The 23,587-nt window shown below is 38.9% G+C and overlaps 1 protein-coding gene across 2 annotated transcripts in view; it reads left to right on the forward strand.

Moving 5' to 3' along the window:
• Nucleotides 1-23,587, forward strand: part of MMP16 (matrix metallopeptidase 16 (membrane-inserted)) — a 406,901-nt gene that overhangs the window by 343,890 nt on the left and 39,424 nt on the right. For both annotated transcript variants that reach the window (XM_010862117.1, XM_010862127.1), the window contains exon 7: nt 14,967-15,105. In XM_010862117.1, coding sequence (XP_010860419.1) covers nt 14,967-15,105 — 139 coding nt within the window. The remainder of the gene's footprint in view (nt 1-14,966; nt 15,106-23,587) is intronic.

Raw genomic sequence — 23,587 nt, forward strand, 5'->3', positions numbered from 1 at the left:
GATTGTGGCATCTAGTCCCATCACTTCATGGGAAATAGATGGTGAAACAGTGGAAACAGTGACAGACTTTATTTTGGGGCTCCAAAATCACTGCAGATGGTGATTGCAGCCATGAAATTAAAAGACACTTACTCCTTGGAAGGAAAGTTATGACCAACCTAGATAGCGTATTCAAAACCAGAGACATTACTTTGTCAACAAAGGTCCGTCTAGTCAAGGCTATGGTTTTTCCATTGGTCATGTATGGATGTTAGAGTTGGACTGTGAAGAAAGCTGAGCACTGAAGAATTGAAGCTTTTGAACTGTGGTGTTGGAGAAGACTCTTTAGAGTCCCTTGGACTGCAAGAAGATTCAACCAGTCCATCCTAAAGGAAATCAGTCCTGGGTGTTCATTGGAAGGACTGATGCTAAAGCTGAAACTCCAGTACTTTGGCCACCTCATGGAAAGAGTTGACTCATTGGAACAGGCTCTTACGTTGGGAAGGATTGGAGGCAGGAGGAGATGGGGACGACAGAGGATGAGATGGCTGGATGGCATTACCGACTCGATGGACCTGAGTTTGAGTGAACTCCAGGAGTTGGTGATGGACAGGGAGGCCTGGCATGCTGTGATTCATGGGGTCGCAAAGAGTCGGACATGACTGCGCGACTGAACTGAACTGAACTGAACTGAATGTATAGAGCCATTTCTTGTGTTGCTAGAACCAGTGCGTTCTTTGGCAAAATTCTGTTAGCCTTTGCTCTGCTTCATTTTGTACTCCAAGGCCAACCATTTCTGTTACTCCAGATATTTCTTGACTTCCTACTTTTACATTCCAATCCCCTATGATGAAAAGGACTATCTTTTTTGGTGTTAGTTCTAGAAGATTTTGTAGGTCTTCATAAAACTGGTCATCTTCAGCTCCTTCAGCATCGGTGGTTGGCACACAGACTTGGATATTCTGATGTTAAATCTTTTGCCTTGGAAATGTACCAAGGTCATTCTGTCATTTTTCAGATTGCACCCAGGTACTGTATTTTAGACTCTTTTATTGATTAGGAGGACTACTACCTTTCTTTTGTATGATTCTTACCCACAGTAGTATATATATAATGGTTATCTGAATTAAATTCACTCATCCTAACCCATTTTAGTCCAGTGATTCCTAAGATGTCAATGATTACTCTTGCCATCTCCTGCTTGACCATGTCCAGGTTACCTTGATTCATGGTCCTAACATTCAGGGTTCCTATGCAATGTTATTCTTTGTAGCATTGGAATTTTCTTTCACCACAGACTCATCCACCACTGAAGGTCATTTCATTCTTTCTGGAACTATTAGTAATTGCCCTCCTTCCTTTCTTCCCCAGTGGCATATTGGATACTTTCAACCTGGGGTGCTCATCTTTCAGTGTCATATCTTTTTGCCTTTTTATACTGTTCATGGGGTGATTCACCACAGCAAAAATACTGGAGTGGTTTGCCATTGCCTCCTCCAGTGGACCGTGTTTTGTCAGAACTCTCCACCATGACCCGTCCATCTTGGGTGGCCCTGCACAGCATGGCTCCTAGCTTCACTGAGTTACACATGCCCCTTTGCCTTGACAAGACAGTGATCAGGGATCCAGGGATCACTGGAAGGGATCTTAGGAAGGTCAATCTTAGTGGTGTCCTTAGAGTCACTGTTTTTTGATAACTTGATACAACCAATGTTACTGCCAGCATATAGTTGAAATTGTACATGGTTATGCATTAAGTTTTCAGAACACACAATCTTTTTGGTGGTATTGAAGTTTTCTTTTTTTTAATTTTATTTTTTAACTTTACAATATTGTATTGGTTTTGCCATATATCAACATGAATCCGCCACAGGCATACTCGTGTTCCCCATCCTGAACCCTCCTTAAAATCTGCCTATATGTACCGCATTTTAGACTTTGTGCAGACTGAATTTCCCGTTTTCAAGGCTTCCACTTATATAGGATTCCTTAAGAATATTTAAGACCTGAGTCTTACATATTTTGATGTTATTCAGTAGATTCACATACATCCCTAGACTCCCAAAGAGATACCATTTTCTGAGTGAATCATTGCCATGCATGGCAGTCTATTATAGGCTAACTTCTTATTTAGCTTTCATAACAGTAAATTATGTGTACAATGGATAACTTTGAAGTTGCTACATTTGCAATATAAAGTTTGGAAAATATTAATGGCAAAGATCATATTGGGAGAAAAAATGTACTTTTTATTTGAATAAATGCTTTTATATTTTAGAACTGTATATTTCTACCATGAATAACTGAAGTCTCCATTTCTTGCCCAATGCATTCATTGATTTTTTTCATGTGATACGTATTTGTAAGGTGTCTGCCTTTGCCTGGAAGACTGTCAGACCTCAGGATATTGCAGTGAACACCCCAAAATTCTCCTACAGCAAACTTTGAATGGAGAAGGAAACAGTCAAAAAATCAGATAAATATACATGTGTGCTCTGCTCATTCACTCAGTCGTGTCTGACTCTATGCAACCCCACGGGATCTAGCCCGTCAGCCTCCTCAGTCCATGGAATGTTACAGGCAAGAATAGCAGAACCGATTGCCATTTCCTACTTCGTGGGTTCTTCTAGAACCAGAGATTGAACCTGCGTCTCTTCTGGAACCTGCATTGGCAGGCAGATTCTTTACCACTGTACCACCTGGGGTATAAGGTATCAATAAATGCAATGATTAAAATGAAAACACAGTAATATTGTAGAAGTTAGGGGTTGAGACAGGTGGGAAGATGACTACTGTGATTTGGGTGATCATCCCTCTGAAGAAGTGACATATTAGCTGAGATTTAAATTGCAAAAGGAGCCAGCAAGGCAAACACAGAAGGAAAGGACGTTGCCGTTAGACCTGTAACTGAATAGCGTAACAGTTCCTATAACTGAATAGTGTAACATTTTTGTTCAGGTTCTAAACAACAACATCAAAGAATTCTGAAAGTTGTAGTCATGGTACATCCAATTATGTTTCCAAAATTAACATTTCAGCTGACATCATCGGTGGGATTGTAGGACCATTCCAAGTTTCTCATCAATAGTTACAGTGTTTCTACTAAAGACTGGCTCTAGAAGCATAGTGTTTAGGATTATCTCAGTCAACATTTTTCCCATAGCCTTAGGCCACTACTGCATATATGAATTTATTTCATTAACAACATAGGAGTTTTAAAACAAATCAGGATGGGGGAAAAAATACTAACATCCACCAAGGACCAAGGTACCAAGGATCAAGGTTCAATACAGCTTGTGATTATGAAGATGCTCTATATATACATACTGTCCAATATGGCAGCCACCTGTAACATGTGGTTATTGGACACCTGGAATGTGTCCAGTACAACAGAGGAACTGATTTTGAAGGTATACTTAATTAATTTAAATGTATATGCATTGATTAATATAGTAGTTAAAAGGATATCTTGAATACAGTGTATTTATAATTTATAATGAATTAGTCATGTCGCTGCTTCTACACTTTCACAGTTGGTTTTCTTGGTCAAACTGAAATATAGTTTTTATCTGTTTATGGTTTTGGAGGTAATGGTACAAAACTCAACAAAGAGAAGTATTGAATTGAAATAATATACAAGCAATAATAAATTAAAGAGAGTTAACCTCTGTTCCCTTAATGTATTTTGTGTTCAGTCATAATTTTCAATGTTTCTGACTGGTAAAAAAATTGTAGTGACAAAATCTGAGTTAGGAAAAAAAAAGTCTGTGAGGATCTTCTGGGGGACAGATAGGTATTATTGTGGTGTATCCCTGCTCTCCCTCAACTAAACTAAGAGTTTAATAAGAATGATTGATAGCATAGAAATAATGCAGGCTAACAGTTTATCTTTTATCATTGATAGTAGCAAAAAATCTGATTTTTTTAAATCAAATAAATGGCTATTTTAATTATGATGATTGCTTGCTATTAATCTTAAAAAAAAAAAATCTGTAGTAATCATCTGTGAAAGTACATACTGTTCACTAAGCCCTAGAATGAAGTTATTGTAAGTAAAAAACAATAATTTTGGAAGATTAATGGGAAAGAGGAAGAAAAGCCTTTCTGATTATCAAGATTTTCCAGAAACAATTTTGATTACTTTTGTAAATCAAGCTTGGCAGATGAAATAAAATATTATGCTTCAGACTCATATTTGGTTGCAATGTTAGTTTTGTATAAACTAGATCACATGAGACATAGTCAAAACATTAAAACTATTTCAGTATTATCCAAGACCATCTTTTAAAATGTATATTTATTTTTGTCTTCAACTTCAGGTTTAGAAATGAATGATCAATGCATATTTGTAAAACTCTATTAAAAATATAGTACAGACATGTTTGTAGTTATAACTAGTAATATACAAATAATTTTTTTAAATTTTCAAATAATTGACCATTTTTGCTATTGAGTTTGAACACCAGAGAATGGGTGAACTAAAAAATGTATCACCAACTCACTTTAGGCATAAAGTAACTCTCCAGCTTAGTTTTCCTTTTAGAAAATAATGGTCTCAATGTAGCCTGATTCAAAAACTGAAAAAGATGAGCCATGAATACCTAACATTAAGAAATATTGTATCAATGCAAAATGATTTTATATTGTTTTTATTTACTCTTGACTAGAAAGAGTGTTTATAAATTTAAGCAAAGTGATTTTCTTTAACATCATCCCTTTGAATATTAATTCATTTGCATTCAATTAAAATAGTACTTGCTTCACACAATAATCAATAAGCAACTTTTAAGGAATGAATGGATGGCATCAAGTGGGATTCATCTATATTTATAATGGTTACTAAGTGAATTACAATTGCAAATTATTGTTTAGCCACACAATACAAGTTAAAAAATGTTGAATAGCACTGAAATCTTGCAAAAAAAGATAAATGAGGATTTATTTCTGTCTTCGGAAGACAGAAAAAAGCTTAAATTGCTCAACTAAATAAACTATTCTTCACTTTCATGTGAATTTGTATCCTCATGAAGAAATGCAGGCAGGATAATGTATTCTCAATTGAACTTTTAGCTATATCCCAACATACAAGTTGTAAATAATCATAGTTAAAATGAATATTTGAAATGCATGTGATTGAGCAAGGAGGGATATACTCACCAAATTAAATGCTTTTCATAAACTTCACCTTTTTTTTTTTTAACACTTGGAGACTAATTTGGTTTACTGTTTATTATCTGCCATATTGTTTTATTTACTTGGCATCCTCATTCTGGGATATATATGCTTCGTTACTTACTGTTTACTACTTTACCTAAAACAAATGCCTTCTTCTTTCCAGTCATTGCAGTAATATTCTTGCCTCCTAAATTCCCCAGTGCTTTATTTTCTAAACACAAGTAAGCATCTGCCCTATACTCAGAGCATGATGCAGCTTATGTTAGACCCTTCTAATTCTGCATTTATTTTTATTTTATTTATTCCTAATTTTTGTCCTTCATCTCTATCCCTGTTTTCTTCTACATTTTATTTTATTGATCTGGCATTAGATATCTCATCAAAATACTGTTTTCATTTCATACAGCATTTATGTGAGTTGCTTCTAGAATGGTCACTTTCCTCCTACCATTTCACCTTCCCTAGACTGCACTCCCTAGTACTCTTGCCTGGGAAGTCCCATGGGCGGAGGAGCCTGGTAGGCTACAGTCCATGGGGTCACGAAGTCGGACACGACTGAGCGACTTCACTTTCACTTTTCACTTTCATGAACTGGAGAGGGAAATGGCAATCCACTCCAGTATTCTTGCCTGGAGAATCCCAGAGATGGGGGCCTAGTGGGCTGCCATCTATGGGGTCGCACAGAGTCGGACATGATTGACGTAACTTAGCAGCAGTAGCAGCAGACTACACTCCACCAAGAACTGCTATAACTCCCAGTCTTTACATCTCATTTCCCCTTCTCTGAAAAAGAAGTATTTCACTTGTCCATCATTGTCCTTAGCCTGGTAGAGCATAGATTATTTTACATTAAATACCTTCCTTTGGTATGATGTGTGTGAACTTCCTTTTCTATAATACCCCTGTGAAGGGCCTGTTAAAGTCTAGTCAATATCATCTTTCCTCATCTTCAAAGATTTCTGAAATTCTTCTTAATTTATGAATCTTCCAGCTAAGTAGAAGAGACACACCATCTCTTTTATGCAAAAATATTACCATCTTAAGCTTCTATACTTTCAGTTCAATTCAGTTCAGTCACTCAGTTGTGTCCGACTCTCTGCAACCCCAGAGTGGTCTCTGCGACGACTGCAGCACACCAGGCTTCCCTGTCCATCACCAACCCCCGGAGCTTGCCCAAACTCATGTTCATAGGGTTGGTGATGCCATCCAACCACCTCATCCTCTGTCATCCCCTTCTCCTCCTGCCTTCAATCTTTCCCAGCATCAGGGTCTTTTCCAGTGAGTCAGTTCTTCTCATCAGGTGGCCAGAGTATGCTTTCTACACTTTCACAAACTGTCCAATCTTATCTATCAATTGTATTTAATCATCTGTCATCAGATGACTTCTTGCTTAGAATAATTTTTAAAAACCATTCAACGGCATCAGTAGTTGTCCAAGCCTCCATTATTTAACTGAAAAGTTATGAAACTTATTAACTTATATTTGTTTTGGAGAAGATTCTCCTTTTTATCCATTTTTAAATTTTTTCTTTAACAGTAAGCAAATATTGTTACTCATATTAGTTTAAGTTGGTAGATGTGAAACTAATAGCAAATTATTATTGTGAACCAATAGCAAAAGTGATAATTTGCTATAGGTGTGCTAATGATTGTGGTAATCCGACTTCCCTCGGGACCGGTTTAGAACATCACTGTTTTATTGGACATCAGGTTGTCTGTGGAGGATTTTGAGTTTAAGGAAGGGCAGTTACCTTTCAAACTCCCTATTTAAGTAAATAAACCATCAGTAACAGCAGTAACAAAACAATAGCAACAGAAGGAATGTTTTCAAGACCATATTAGCATAAAGCAATTAGGTGTTGGTAATGAGGATTAGTCCCCCCTGTTATGGCAACAACTGCTCCTGAACTCTGAAACAAACTCCCTTAGGAATCTTTCAGGGTTTTTTGCTTCCTAGCTTCTTGGGAATTCTCCACTCCATCTACCTTTATCTCTTAGGAACAAACCTTTAATTCAACATAGGCATTTAACACCTAACTTGTTGATAAATAACTGTGTATCCCTTTGAAAGAAAAGAAAAAAAAAAATTCCCTTCTAGCACATTTTTCTCCTGGGCATCTGGCCTGTTTTAATCCCTTTCCCCTTAAGCTTCTGCACTTGCTTAGAGCTTTCACATAGAGTCTATACATAACTCTTTATTTCTTCCCAGTATATATTTCTTATTGCTAATTGTCTGCTCTACATTTCACATTCTCTCAGCTCAATGAAGATCCTGCTTTTAGTATACTTAGTACTGGCGGCGGTGGGAGGAGTGGGAGGGGGCGGAATATGACTGAAGAGGAAGTCATAAAAATAATACTCCGTAGCTCTAGCTCAACTCTTGATTCTTGTTATGTCACTTCATGAAATATCCCTTACTCATGAAATAGTTTTCCCATGGCATGGCACTTTGGCCAATACTATACTACAAGATGAAAAACAGAAGGGTCACCCACAGGGCAGGATGGAGCCCTTGGGGAATAGAGGCATAGTTTAGAGTGAATATCCCTGGAGGCGGTGAAGTCATAAATAAAGAAAGAAGGAAGTAAAGGAAGGAGAAAGGGAGGGAGAGAGAAAGCAAATGATAAAGATGCCCATTTAGAGCATATAGAAACAGGCTGGCAAATAGATAATTCCATACAGTGATCTATTTGCCATCTATTTACCACAAATAGATGGGGAAACAGTGGAAACAGAGACAGACTTTATTTTGGGGGGCTCCAAAATCACTAAAGATGGTGACTGCAGCCATGAAATTAAAGGACGCTTGTTCCTTGGAAGAAAAGCTATGACCAACATAGACAGCATATTAAAACGCAGAGACATTACTTTGCCGACAAAGGTCCGTTTAGTCAAAGCCATGGTTTTTCCAGTAGTCATGTATGGATGTGAGAGTTGGACTTTAAAAAAGGCTGAGTGCTGAAGAATTGATGCTTTTGAACTGTGGTGTTGGAGAAGACTCTTGAGAGTCCCTTGGACTGCAAGGAGATCCAACCAGTCCATCCTAAAGGAAATCAGTCCTGGGTGTTCATTGGAAGGACTGATGTTGAAGCTGAAACTCCAATACTTTGGCCACCTGATGTGAAGAGTTGACTCATATGAAAAGACCCTGATGCTGGGAGGGATTGGGGGCAGGAGGAGAAGGGGACAACAGAGGATGAGGTGGTTGGATGGCATCACTGACTCAATGGACATGAGTTTGAGTGAACTCCGGGAGTTGGTGATAGACAGGGAGGCCTGGCGTGCTGTGGTCCGTGGGGTCGCAAAAAGTCAGACGTGACTGAGCGACTGAACTGAACAACTGAACTGAGTACAGTGATCTAAGTACTCTGGTAGATATGGGTACTATACGGGCCTATGGCAAAATTTCTGTGGGGGCAGTTTAGTTAAATGCTGATAGATGAAGACCCGTCCCCCAGGCCAAGGACAAGGTTTGGGTTCACGTCTCTCTCACTGCTTTTCTCTCTCTTGGAGCACTTACTTAACACAGTGCTGGGCTTTGTTCCAGAACCGAGAAGTGCTGTGTTTGAATACGATAGATGAGGTACAAGTTATGATGAGACACAGGTGAGCATATAAACAAGATAATTTCAGAGAACAATAAGTATTATGAAGAAAATAAAACATGATGGGTTGATAGAAAAAGACTGAAGAGACAATTTTAGATTGGCTGGTTAAAAAACTAAATTGAATACACTGCCCTCTCAATTACCTTGAGTAAAAAAAAAAAACACAAAAAACAGCCTGTACTTTATTCAGCAGGAACAGAGTTTTTATTGTAAATGAGACATCTTTCTTCAGGTCAGAAATAAAGGGACGGTAATTCTTGATAGGTGTGCTAATGGCCCAGCTGTTTTCTAGCTCATTATATTCACTAAATGGTAGTTCCCATTTTATAGCAGCAGCAATAATAGCATTTCACACAGCCTTTTGAAATTATTGTTTGTCTCTGTTCCCTTCTAGGATGAATGTACATTCTTAAAGAGTTCATATTTTTGGAACTCCAGAATTGCTAGTTCAGTGGGAGGAATAAAATCTTTTCTATTTTTTTTGACTCAGTTACATGATAATATGAATTAAAATTTAGATCACCTTGCCAGTATGCATGATCCTCAGATCCCAAAGGAGAGGGGGGAAGCAACGTGTCATAGTACTGTTTGGCACGTTTGAATCTACAGTTTGTGGCTCCTTTCCCTAAATGCAAATGATGAAGCATTTTTTAGTAAAGTCTCCTTTTCTTCATCATAATCATTGCAAAGTGGTTTCTGAACAAGAGTCGATGCAAAAAGAAACAGGAAAAAAAAAAATATATCAGGACCTAAAAAGAAAACAGTGTCAACACACGTGTCTTTTCATGTGCTCCCCGCATTTTTGTGGTATAGAGTTTAACCACACTTAGTACAGCAGTACTCCATAACCAACATTCTTTGCCTATATAAGTGGAATAAAACCAAATAGTTATAGTAGTATATTATGTATGGATAATTATTATTTTTTCACTTTAAAAAATTAGTATTCTTTTGTTAATGGTGAACAACAGGGTATGTCCGAGTCCCATACGACATGGAAAGAAAAATCTATGAATAAGCTCAAAAATATTTGTATTGGAAGTAAAATTACTGTTTAAGTAGGGATTCCTTTGGTAATTTTTACGCATGATGCTTTTCCATAAGTTGACTTTATAAATATGCTGGCTGTGATTGTTTTCAGTGTATCCTACCTCCTTCCTCCCTTTTCTGTAAGAACTCTGGCCAACAGGAGGTCAGAGGCAAGATACAAGCAAGCAATCTAGGACTCTGGAGAGGCGATTCCTCATTCTTTCCTTTGCATCCTAGGCCAAAACAAAATCTACATTGTTTGAAAGGTGAAAACATGTTTTCCCATCTGCTCATGGTTCAAAGGTCTTTATATATCATACCCGTGTAGAAAATGGAGTGTGCACTAATCATCTGTCCATACCTAGCACCTTTATGTTCTTTTATGTAGCTTTTGTCTTAGAACATTCACTTACTTTTACTTGTTGGCCAAGGCAAATGATGACAAGCAGGAGGAGGAGAGTAAAAGCCAGTGTAGGGGTGGAATGAAGGGTTTCAGTTTTAGATAAGGTGATCAGAGAAGGTTTCCTCTGAAAGGAAATTTGCACAGAGACCTAAATCTCATTTTAAATTTATTCTCTCTGCAAATTAGACACAAGCCCCCCACCTTTTTTTTTTGAAATGGTAATCTATAGTGATCATGGTGTGCATTTACATCCTCTGTGACAGAAAGCTTGCTTAATTATTCTTACCACTGAATCCTGCTAAGCAGAGAAGTTGTGAATATATTGAGTAGAATCACAACTGGAAAATCTGCAATATATATGGCTCTCTGCCAAGGCTACTGTCAATGAAAAATAGTCATGAACTCACCTATGCTTCTGCATTACCTTGAAAAGATCTGCAGATTGGGTCTGCTTATCTTGAGGCAGAAATTTCATTTCTTCCTTCGTTAGTGGCATGTTGGGTTGTATTCTTATCTTCAGACTGCAACTTGTTTGTCCCAAAGAGGCGTTGGCCTGTCTCAATTGTGGGGAGATGCTAGAAATATGAAGTGCTTCTCTGAGAAAAGTTTGAGTATATTCCCAGGACATTTCGTCCAATTTCTTCCGATTTGTTGGCTTAGAGAGCTTTTTGTTTTGTTTAGTTGTTCCATAAATAATTATAATCAGTTATTTCTTTGTTAGAATCCAGTAGTTTACAGAAATTTTATTTTAGGATATATATTACCATAATTTTAAAATGTTTTATATGGAGATTGGAAAGACTTCACCACTCAGTTAAAACCCCTGTTGCAGATAGACCAAAATGCTTTTGTTTTTGCTTTAAATTATCAGAATATCATGTGTCCACATAGTATTGACATTAAACTCTGGGCCTTACTGCCCATATGTATTGTATTAGATCAATCTTTTCATGACATAATTTTTATCTTAAAATCACATAAATGTCCCTCCTGCATGTTGATCAAAACATTTATCAATTCAAGCTGCTTAATATTATGGAAATTATGAACAGAAAGTTAAAAACATACCATTTCTGTCCTTTAGTGTGTCCATCTTGGCATGAAATGTTCCCTTGGTATCTCTAATTTTCTTGAAGAGATCTCTAGTAATATGCAGAGTTCAGTTCAGTCCAGTTCAGTTCAGTCGCTCAGTCGTGTCCAACTCTTTGCGACCCTGTGAATTGCAGCATGCCAGGCAATGGCACCCCACTCCAGTACTCTTGCCTGGAAAATCCCATGGATGGAGGAGCCTGGTAGGCTGCAGTCCATGGGGTCGGGAAGAGTCGGACACGACTGAGCGACTTGACTTTCACTTTTCCCTTTCATGCATTGGAGAAGGAAATGGCAACCCACTCCAGTGTTCTTGCCTGGAGAATCCCAGGGATGGGGGAGCCTGGTTGGCTGCTGTCTACGGGGTCGCACAGAGTTGGACACGACTGAAGCGACTTAGCAGCAGCAGCAGCAGCAGCAGGCCTCCCTGTCCATCACCAACTCGCATATTTCACCCAAACTCATGTCAATCGAGTTGGTGATGCCATCCAGCCATCTCATCCTCTGTCGTCCCCTTCTCCTCCTGCCCCCAATCCCTCCCAGCATCAGGGTCTTTTCCAGAGTCAACTCTTCGTATGAGGTGGCCAAAATACTGGAGTTTCAGCTTTAGCATCATTCCTTCCAAATAACACCCAGGACTGATCTCCTTTAGAATGGACTGGTTGGATCTCCTTGCAGTCCAAGGGACTCTCAAGAGTCTTCTCCAACACCACAGTTCAAAAGCATCAATTCTTCGGCACTCAGTTTTCTTCACAGTCCAACTCTCACATCCATACATGACCACAGGAAAAACCATAGCCTTGACTAGATGGACCTTTGTTGGCAAAGTAATGTGTCTGCTTTTCAATATGCTATCTAGGTTGGTCATAACTTTCCTTCCAAGGAGTAAGCATCTTTTAATTTCATGGCTGCAGTCACCATCTGCAGTGATTTTGGAGCCCGAAAATATAAAGTCTGATACTGTTTCCACTGTTTCCCCATCTATTTCCCACAAGTGATGGGACCAGATGCCATGATCTTCGTTTTCTGAATGTTGAGCTTTAATCCAACTTTTTCACTCTCCTCTTTCACTGACATCAGGATGCAGAGTACATCATGCTAAATGCTGGGCTAGATGAATCACAAGCTGGAATCAAGTTTCCTGGGAGAAATATCAACAACCTCAGATATGTAGATCATACTACTCTAATTATAGAAAGTGAAGTCAGGAGGTTGAAAGAGGAGGTTGAAAGAGGAGAGTGAAAAAGCTGGCTTGAAACTCAACATTAAAGAACTAAGATCATGGCATCCCATCTCATCGCTTCATGGCAAATAGAAGGGGAGAAAGTGGAGGCAGTGACAGACTTTATTTTCTTGGGCTCCAAAATCACTGTGATGGTGACTGCATCCATGAAGTTAAGGGATGCTTGCTCCTTAGAAGGAAAGCTGTGATAATCCTAGACAGCATATTAAAAAGTGGAGACATCACTTTGCCAACAAAAGTCCGTCTAGTCAAAGCTATGGTTTTTCCAGTAGTCATGTATGGATGTGAGAGTTGCACTATAAAGAAAGCTGAGCACTGAAGAATTGATACTTTTGAACCATGGTGTTGGAGAAGACTCTTGAGAGTCCCTTGGACTGCAAGGAGATCCACCCAGTCCATCCTAAAGGAAATCAGTCCTGAATACTTATTGGAAAGACTGATGCTGAAGCTGAAACTCCAATACTTTGGCTACCTGATGTGAAGAGCTGACTCATTGGAAAAGACACTGATGCTGGGAAAGATTGAAAGCGGGAGGAGAAGGGGACAGCAGAGTATGAGATGACTGGATGGCGTCACTGACTGAGTGGACATGAGTTTGAATAAACTCTGGAAGTTGGTGATGGTCAGGAAGGCCTGGTGTGCTATAGTCCATGTGGTCTCAAAGAATCGGACACGACCGAGTGACTGAGCTGATTCCAGTAGTCAAGTATGTATTATGAGACTTTATCCTTAAAGAAGGTTGATGACTGAAGAATTGATGCTTTGAAATTGTGGTGCTGGAGAAGACTCTTGAGAGTCCTTTGAACTTCAAGGAGATCAAACCAGTCAATCCTAAAGGAAATCAAACCTGAATATGCATTGGCAAGATTGATGGTGAACCTGATACTTTGGCCATCTGATGTGAAGAGCCGACACATTGGAAAAGACCTTCATGCTAGGGACCATTGAAGACAAAAGGCGAAGGAGGTGGCTGAGGATAAGATGGTTAGATAGTATCACCAACTCAGTGAACATGAAATTGAGCATATTCTGGGAGTTGCTGCTGCTGCTGCTGCTAAGTTGCTTCAGTCGTGTCCGACTCTGTGCAACCCCAGAGACGGCAGCCCAGCAGGCTCCCCCGTCCCTGGGATTCTCCAGGCAAGAACACTGCAGTGGGTTGCCATCTTCTCCAATGCATGAAAGTGAAAAGTGAAAGTGAAGTCACTCAGTCGTGTCCGACTCTTAGCGACCCCATGGACTTCAGCCCACCAGGCTCCTCTGTCCATGGGATTTTCCAGGCAAGAGTACTGGAGTGGGGTGCCATTGCCTTCTCCGATTCTGAGAGTTAGTGGAGGCCAAAAGAGTCTGACATGCTGCAGTCTATGAGGTCACAAAAAGTAATGCATGACTTAGCAACTTAACAACAACCACATAATTTCCAATGAAACCTTGTTTGAAATATAATGAAATATTTAATTTTAATTTATTGCACACTAATTTTTAAAATATACCTGTTTTTATAATATTAAACCACTTTGGATAGTCTATAAATTATTCCAAAATTTTCAATAGAAAACAATTTAATGTCATCAGATATAACTTTTGGGGGAATAATTTTTGCCCTTAGTCAGAATTTATGGTGAAAAATATATTGTGTTTTGTCTAAAAAGTAAAACATATTCATAAATATCTGCTTCAGGGCAAGGCAGATGCATAATTTGCTGGTGATAATAGTAAACACATTTAATATAAAATGACCTGTGGTATGACTGAGTGAAGTATAGGTTATTATGACAGCAAATAGAAGTAATTGACCTATTCTTTAATCCACTCTAATGATCTTCCTTCAAGATTCCTTTGTTCAGTATAATTTATACTGTAAAAAATTATACAGTGATAATTTATATAGTGTGTGTATATATATATATATGTATATATATAATGACAGTATAATTTATTGTCCAAAACATGATACATTGGAAGGTGAAAGAGGACTCTGTTTATAATTACATGAGACAGTCGTATAACATGGGCATTCGAGGAGGTCTGGCCTCCCTATTCTATCCCATCACTTTAGGTGTAGAGACCTTGCATGTGTCTATAAATACAAAGGTGCATATGTGTTGCTATGCTGCTTTTATATTTTGGAAAGCTCACTTAATCCACAAATCTGGCAGGGTCTTGTCTGTGCTACCTCTGTTTTTCATCTAGAGATGATGTAAACTACTAAGATTAAGTATCTGTACGTTATCTTCTTAAACACAATGTGCAGATTAGACACTGGGTAGTTTACTCCAAGAATCTTTGTGATCATTGTCGGCAAGTTGTTCAACTGATTATTTGTTTTGATGCAGGACAGTGATAACAGCGCTAGCACTACCTGTAAAAGCGTTAAACCATTGTCCAGGGAAGTTCCTGGAGGCCTCGCTTTTGTTGAGAGTTGCTTCTGTTTGCTCTGCAGGACCAGTGGTTTTGGCGAGTGAGAAACCATAGGGTGATGGACGGATACCCCATGCAGATCACTTACTTCTGGAGGGGCTTGCCTCCTAGTATTGATGCAGTTTATGAAAACAGTGATGGAAATTTTGTCTTCTTTAAAGGTAAGGAATGTTTCCCATGTCTTGCTCTGTTATATCCTGGTCTCATTGCCCAGGACCTTGTTGTACACATAGGGATGAATAAATAAAACCTATCGTGTGAGTTTAGGTAGCTAATTCATTCTATAAAATGAACCACATATGTTAGCTACAAATATAAATGAAGCAAGATCAAAGATAATTTTTAATTCTCTAATTTATGTTTTCTCATACAATATCCCCATTTGTAAGTCAAATTTAAGAGGCACTGTGATCACTTAGAATTTTTAGATTTGGCCTAAAGGCACCAGAGAAATAAATATACAGATTAATAAATTAATTATATAAAAGTAATTTTTCTAAGTTATTTGGTTTTTTTTTAAAGAGTATTTGGAATTGCTTGCTGTTTTTACACAATGAAATTTATTTCACTTATTTTCATATATAATCTCTTCAATGTAATTTAGTCAACTTAATCTCTTTACATGATTTAGTCAATTTCTGTTAAATAGTTTTCAATAAACTAAGAAATTACTCATAAAGATAAGAAAAACTTATGAATAGAAAAAAAGTCACCCAATCATTTTACCCAATAAAATCTGTTGTTTGTTATTTATCTGAGTGACAAATTTCAATTGCACAAATACTAATGTCTAGCATGCAAAAGTGAGATTATTTGAATTAAATTAAACTGAACTTAAGTCAAGTGACTGGTCCTCCCATCTTCTAAAGTTGTTCTGTGCTTAGTTGCTCAGTCATGTCTGATTCTATGTGACCCCATGGACTGTAGCCCACCAGGCTCCTCTATCCGTGGGGATTTTCCAGACAAGAATACTGGGGTGGGTTACCATGCCCTCCTCCAGGGAATCTTCCCAACCCAGGGATTGAACCCAGGTCTCCCGCATTGTGGGCGGATTCTTTTGCTAATATTCAAAACAATAACTCTTAAGTCTGTTGGGGGCAGGGGGCCCAGGGAAAAGAGACTGACTAAGTTGAAGGATTAAAAGAACTGTGAAGAGAACAAATTTGAGTTGACTTGAGGAAAAGTCGAATGCAGAATGAATGTGACTGAATGGATTACTTAAGAGTCTAAAGGACTGAGAATAAGCTTAAATAAGGATTGAGATTGTGGGAAAAGAAAAAGGAATCTTAAGCCAATAAAGCAATTATTCTCAGGACCAAACTAGAAGAATTTGTAGCGGTGATGAGAGTAATGAAAATACAGGATTGGCGAGATACTTGTCATATTTTAAGTGAAGTCCAAACCACCCATATAAAATCAAGGTGTATACTCAGAATTTATTTTGTCTTTACAAATTATAACCTGAGAAAGAGGGGGTACTGTACATTAATTATAAGAATACCGTGGTCCTGAAGTCATTTTGCTAATTTTGAGCACTTACTAGCTGTATAAATTATACAGCTACTCAAGTCCATGTGCCTCAGTTTCTCCACCTGGAAAATGGTGGTACTACTGTTCCCCATGTCAGGATTGAAGACTAAATTAAGAGTACATGGGAAGTGCTTGGTACAAGTAAGCCCTCAATAAGTGCCAGCTGTTGCTGCTGGTGGTATGATTACTATTAATATTATTGCCCTCCTGCTCTCTATAATAAGTATATAAAGGAAGTAGACATGTACTGTATCATTGCAGACAAAGAAAAGATACATCTGAAGGGTCTGGATCTTAGAGCCATGATATTTGGAAAAAAATTATCCTCCCCTGCATTTTTCTGTGTGTGGTAGCAGCAAAAAAAAAAAAAAAAAGAGGGAAGAAGAAGCCCTGGGTAGCCTACAGCTGGAGGGCTGTCCCAGGGGGTCCCCTCTCATCCCAGGATCAATAGTGTTCTCTTACAAAACTGCCTAAGGAGAAACTGCCACAGTCCTAAATCAGTGTTCCTTCAGTTCTTTATTGCCGCAGGGCCTTCTCACTTTTTATCCGTGTTGCCTCTCCTCACTCCCTCACTCTGGAATGGCTAGCTCCTTTTCATCTTTCAACAGCTGGCATAAAAGGGATCTCTTCAGAGTGCACTCTCTGTCCACTCCATTTAAAGCAGTGTCTTCCAGCTTGCACCAGCCCTTGCAAAATGTGAAATTACCTGTAGCATCCAAATGTAAATTTCATGACAGATGGAATTGGTTTCTATTTTCTTACACACCACTGTGTTTTCAGTGCCCAGAGCAGTGTTGGGTGCATAGTAGGTGCTCAACACACATTTTAATAAAAGTGATACGGTTAAACATTTCTTTGACTCAGTATGGTGTTTCTTATGTCGAGATGCTAACAGAACAACTCTGTCTCTTATCACATATATACTTCTGAATGTTTAGCTTATCAGTGGTGCCTCTTGATATACTGTCATTATAAAGGAATGTCTAATCTTAAAACTTTGCCACTCCAAGGACCCTGCTATGATGCTTCCTTCTCACATTACCTTCAAATAAAGTTGTGGACACGCAGCTCCTTTATTCCAAATGCCATTGCTTATCCAGAGGGAGCCAGAAACTCTGGTTGCTTCCAATAAGACTATTCCTTTTTCTGGTATCTATCTCATTATTGTCTCATTAAGAGTCCCAGAACTCTGGGCTTTGGGTGACACACCACCCCCTTTCTTATCTTTCTTGAAGCAATCACACAATCAAAATCCCTGTTCCAGCTTGCCACCATCTCTTAATGGCCTTTATCACCTGAAAGTGTAGGTAATCAGATCATCTCTTTCATCTCAAGACCATCATCGCCAACTTGCTCTAGGGACATTGAGACCACTTAATTTCCAGCGATCCAACTTCCCTCCCTGTTTAATTTTTTACATATTGTCTGGTAAACTATATGCTTCACTTGTTTATCGCTCATCTGTATCCTTCTCACTGGAATATCGGCTCATAAGGTCCAGATCTCTAGTTATTTATTTATTTATTTCATTTTAATACTGTTGTTTCCAGTACCTCAAACCAGGAGTTGATAAACTTTTCTCGGTAATGACCAAATAGCAAATATTTCAGCCTTTGAAGCCTGTACTATCTCAATTACATATCCTTTTATTTTTCAACCTTCAAAAATGTAAATACTCTTCTTAGATTGTGGGCTGTACAAAAACAGGAGCTTGTCCTAGTTGCTGGACTCTGTTATAATCAATGTCTGGAATGCAGTAAACACTAAACAAATAATTATTGAATGGATGAAGTATAAAACGCAAGACCTAATCTGTGTTTGTATTCACAGCTCTACACAAGTTGGTCTCAGCCTCTACCAGTCATCCTGAATGAGTGTTACTAATGTATTTAAGCATTATTCTTCTCCAAGTTGTTCTTTTCTTGGCCCTCTTTCTCTTTGTTTCTTTCTCCTTGTTTTTCTCTTCTTCTAATATGTACTATGTGCATGCGTGCTCAGTCGCTGACTCTTTGCAACCCTGTAGACTGTAGCCCACCAGAGTCCTCTGTCCATGGGATTTTTCAGGCAAGAATGCTGAAGTAAGTTACCATTTTCACCTCCAGGGGGGCTTCCTGATGCAAGGATCTAACCTGTACCTCCTGCCTTATGCAGTGGAAGTTGTCAATATACAATTATAAAAACATCTATAGATATAGTCAGTTTTATATTCATAGAATTTTATTGCTTTTTGATATGCAAAGATGTAGTATCAGTGTTGTCTTTGCTTCCAGCTAATATGTAACAACAGGGATCAGATTTGACCTTCCACCTAAAACCACTAAAAATTGGATAAAGTATATAAAACAATAATTTTCATGACATTGGATATCAAGAAAGGTAGTGAATCTTGACAGTTAAAAACAAAGAGAAGTAAGCCCAGAAATTGCCCCAGCTTCCTGTCTTGAAAGAATTCTAGGCTATGGACCAACATGTAAGAATCCAGGTAGAGCTCAAAAGATTCTCTCCATTGAGGAGACAGAGCTGAGAGTCTAGGACACCAAGGTGCCTACAGTTAACAAGACAAAGTACTGCAGAGGAAAGAGCTGTACAGACTGGAGACGTGGAGTTTTGTAGCGGAAACTCCTAACGCATGAGAGAGAGAACTGGACTGTATATGTGTGTAAGCATGCAACTGAAGTCTAGAGAAAGAATCATGAAATGGATATAAAAGAAACAAAGCCTGACACTTACATAGGGCACCAGTCACGGGTTGTCTGTGCACACTGAACATAGTCTTGCCTCAGTAGTGGGGAATGTTATCCTAGAAGGAGCACTGTTTCATTCCTCCCTAACAAATCTTAAAACACCTGAAGTAATCACATTGTTTTGAAGTAACAGTCCTAAAACTAAGGTCAAGAATAATTGTAGGGATACAAAAATAACCATATAGTCAGGAAAAATTCACAGTGTCTGACTTTCCCCATAAGATCAGAAATAAGACAAATGTATCCACACTTTCCAACTGTATTCAATATTTTATGCATACATGCTCAGTCATGTCTGACTCTCTGTGACCCCATGGACTATAGCCCATCAGGTACCTCTGTCCATGGAATTTCCAGGCGAGAAAACTGAAATGGATTAGCATTTGCTACTCGAGGGGATCTTCCCGACCCAGGGATCGAACCCACATCTCCTGAATTTCCAGCATTGGCAGACAGATTCTTTACCAGTGTGCCACCTGGGAAGCCCCATTCGGCATTGTACTGGATGTTACGTACTAGTGTAATAAACATGAAGTAAAACGGTATTCACAGACAATGTGATTGTCTGTGTAGAAAATTGGATGCCATCAGCCATTTATCTATAATTGGTCAGTGAGTTTAGCAAGATTGCAAGCTATACTACTATCACACAAAAATTAATTATATTTATATATGTTTTCAAGACTGTGAAGAGTCTGAGATTTTATCCTAAGCTAACAAGTTAGCCTACCACACTTTCATGAATGTTGGTAGAAGATATGAAACTCCTGACTCAGAGAAAAAGAGAGGATCAAAAGAGGTAGCCATTTATATGAGTTCCCTGAGCCCCAGTTCTCAAGGGTGATGTGAAATTGACCCATTGAAATACTTGTAATCAGATATGTGAAGGAGAGGAACCACAAGCTTAGCAAACCTAAATGTTTTATAATAAGCTGTAAACGGCCCAAATTTTCCCCAGAGGGAGGCATTTTATTTATTTTACTGAAAAGTAAGCAAATTCTCCCCTTTACTATGGAGGGAGATTCTTTCTTTATAACCCAAGATTGTTGATACACTAACATCTTTGAAAATAAAGTCCAAAAGAGAGACACTATCAGTGCCTCTGCTCATGAGAGGTGCTGAGAAGCAAGTGACCTACAGAGAATTGTCTTCCATCAGATACTAGCAAACAATAATCAATAATTGAAATTTTTTAAACATTATAAAGGCAAATTACAAGGGCATCAAAATACCAAATATTTAGGGATAAAGCCAAATAACATGTGCATCACCTATACACTGAAAACTACAAAAAAATTGCTAAATGAAACTAAAGAATACAAATAAATGGACAAATGTGACTTATTCATAGGTTTGACAAGTTGAATCCTGCCAAATTTATTGGATTCCTAACGACTGGACTGCCAGGGTATTCCCTCAAGTCTTACTTTAAAGTGATATTAGTCAAAAGAGCATGACATTGGTGTAAAGATAGAAAATATATATATATAAGAGAATAAATTATATAAATATACAAATAATATATATATATATAATATAGAGAATCCAGAAATAAACTAAGAATATATATGAACAAATAATTTCTCACAATAGTACAAAGGGAATTTAGTGGGAAACATAATTTTTCAACAAATGATGGTGAAAGCATGGGATGTTCACATGCAAAAAAACAAGTAAATAAACTAATGGAACAACAGACTGGTTCCAAATAGGAAAAGGAGTACATCAAGGCTGTATATTGTCACCCTGCTTATTTAGCTTATATGCAGAATACATCATGGGAAACACTGGGCTGGAAGAAGCACAAGCTGGAATCAAGATTGCCAGGACAAATATCAATAACCTCAGATATGCAGATGATACCACCCTTATGGCAGAAAGTGGAGAGGAACTAAAGAGCCTCTTGATGAAAGTGAAAGAGGAGAGTGAAAAAGTTGACTTAAAGCTGAACATTCAGAAAACTAAGATCAAGGCATCTGGTCCCATCACTTCATGGGCAATAGATGGGGAAACATTGGAAACAGTGTCAGACTTTATTTTTGGGGGCTCCAAAATCACTGCTGGAGAAGCCAATGGCACCCCACTCCAGTACTCTTGCCTGGAAAACCCCATGGACGGAGGAGCCTGGTAGGCTGCAATGCATGGGGTCACTAAGAGTCGGACATGACTGAGCAACTTCACTTTCACTTTTCACTTTCATGCATTGGAGAAGAAAATGGCAACCCACTCCAGTGTTCTTGCCTGGAGAATCCCAGGGACAAGGGAGCCTGGTGGGCTGCCGTCTGTGGGGTCACACAGAGTCGGACACGACTGAAGTGACTTAGCAGCAAAATCACTGCAGATGGTGATTGCAGCCATGGAATTAAAAGACTCTTACTCCTTGGAAGGAAAGTTATGACCAACCTAGATAGCATATTGAAAAGCAGACACATTACTTTGCCAACAAAGGTCCGTCTAGTCAAGGCTATGGTTTTTCCAGTGGTCATGTATGGATGTGAGAGTTGGACTGTGAAGAAAACTGAGCACCAAAGAATTGATGCTTGTGAACTGTGGTGTTGGAGAAGACTCTTGAGAGTCCCTTGGACTGCAAGGAGATCCAACCAGTCCATCCTGAAGGAGATTAGTCCTGGGTGTTCTTTGGAAGGAACGATGCTAAAGCTGAAACTCCAATACTTTCAACCTCATTGGAAGAGTTGACTCATTGGAAAAGACTCTGATGTGGCAGGGATTGGGGGCAGGAGGAGAAGGGGACAACAGAGGATGAGATGGCTGGATGGCATCACTGACTCAATGGACGTGAGTCTGAGTCAACTCCAGGAGTTGGTGATGGACAGGGAGGCCTGGCGTGCTGCGATTCATGGGGTCGCAAAGAGTCGGACACGACTGAGCGACTGATCTGACCTGAACTGAGTCCACGGCTTGTGCCATGTGTGAAAGTGATTCTAAGTGGTTCAAACCTGAATGTGAGACATATGACTGTAACCCAACTAGGAAAAAAACGGGATTAAAATATACATGACTTTGACTTAAGCCAAAATTTCTTATATTTGATGCCAAAATCACAATTCATAAAAGAAAATGGTAAATTGGACAACATCAACATCTTTAAAATTTGCTCTTCAGTGACACCAAGAGTATAAAAAGACATGCCATCAGTGAGGAGACAATATTTGAAAATCACATATATTAGGAAAGATTTGTTTGTATCCAGCGTATGTAAGGAACTCTCAGAATTCAATAAAAAGAAAACAAGCGACTCAGAAGTGAGCAAAGGATTGGAAAAGAAACTTTAACAAGGATGATAAATGGATGCCAAGAAAGCACATGAAAAGATGCTAAGCAGTACTAGTCGTTCAGTTCAGTTCAGTTCAGTAGCTCAGTCGTGTCCAACTCTCTGTGACCCCATGCATCACAGCACGCCAGGCCTCCCTGTCCATCATCAACTCGCAAACTTCACCCAAACTCATGTCAATCGAGTTGGTGATGCCATCCAGCCATCTCATCCTCTGTCGTCCCCTTCTCCTCCTGACCCCAATCCCTCCCAGCATCAGAGTCTTTTCCAGTGAGTCAACTCCTCGCATAAGGTAGCCAAAGTCTTGGAGTTTCAGTTTTAGCATCAGTCCTTCCAAAGAACACCACGACTAATGTCCTTTAGGATGTACTGGTTGGATCTCCTTGCAGTCCAAGGGACTCTCAAGAGTCTTCTCCAACACCACAGTTCAAAAGCATCAATTCTTTGGTGCTCAGCTTTCTTCACAGTTCAACTCTCACATCCATACATGACCACTGGAAAAACCATAGCCTTGACTAGATGGCCTTTGTTGGCAAAGTAATGTCTCTGCTTTTTAATATGCTATTTAGGTTGGTCATAATTTCCCTTCCAAGGAGTAAGCGTCTTTTAATTTCATGGCTGCAGTCACCATCTGCAGTGATTTTGGAGCCCCCCAAAATAAAGTCTGACACTGTTTCCAATGTTTCCCCATTTATTTCCCATGAAGTGATGGGACCGGATGCCATGATCTTAGTTTTCTGAATGTTGAGCTTTAAGCCAACTTTTTCACTCTCCTCTTTCACTTTCATCAAGAGCTTCTTTAGTTCCTCTTCACTTTCTGCCGGCAATCTTGATTCCAGCTTGTGCTTCTTCTAGCCCAGCATTTCTCATGACATACTCTGCATATAAGTTAAATAAGCAGAGTGACAATATGCAGCCTTGACGAACTCCTTTTCCTATTTGGAACCAGTCTGTTGTTCCATGTCCAGTTCTAATTGTTGCTTCCTGACCTGCAGATAGGTTTCTCAAGAGGCAGGTCAGGTGGTCTGGCATTCCCATCTCTTTCAGAATTTTCCACAGTTTATTGTGATCCACACA

Source organism: Bison bison, unplaced genomic scaffold (assembly GCF_000754665.1).
Source record: "Bison bison bison isolate TAMUID 2011002044 unplaced genomic scaffold, Bison_UMD1.0 scf7180017858048, whole genome shotgun sequence".
Taxonomy (NCBI): domain Eukaryota; kingdom Metazoa; phylum Chordata; class Mammalia; order Artiodactyla; family Bovidae; genus Bison; species Bison bison.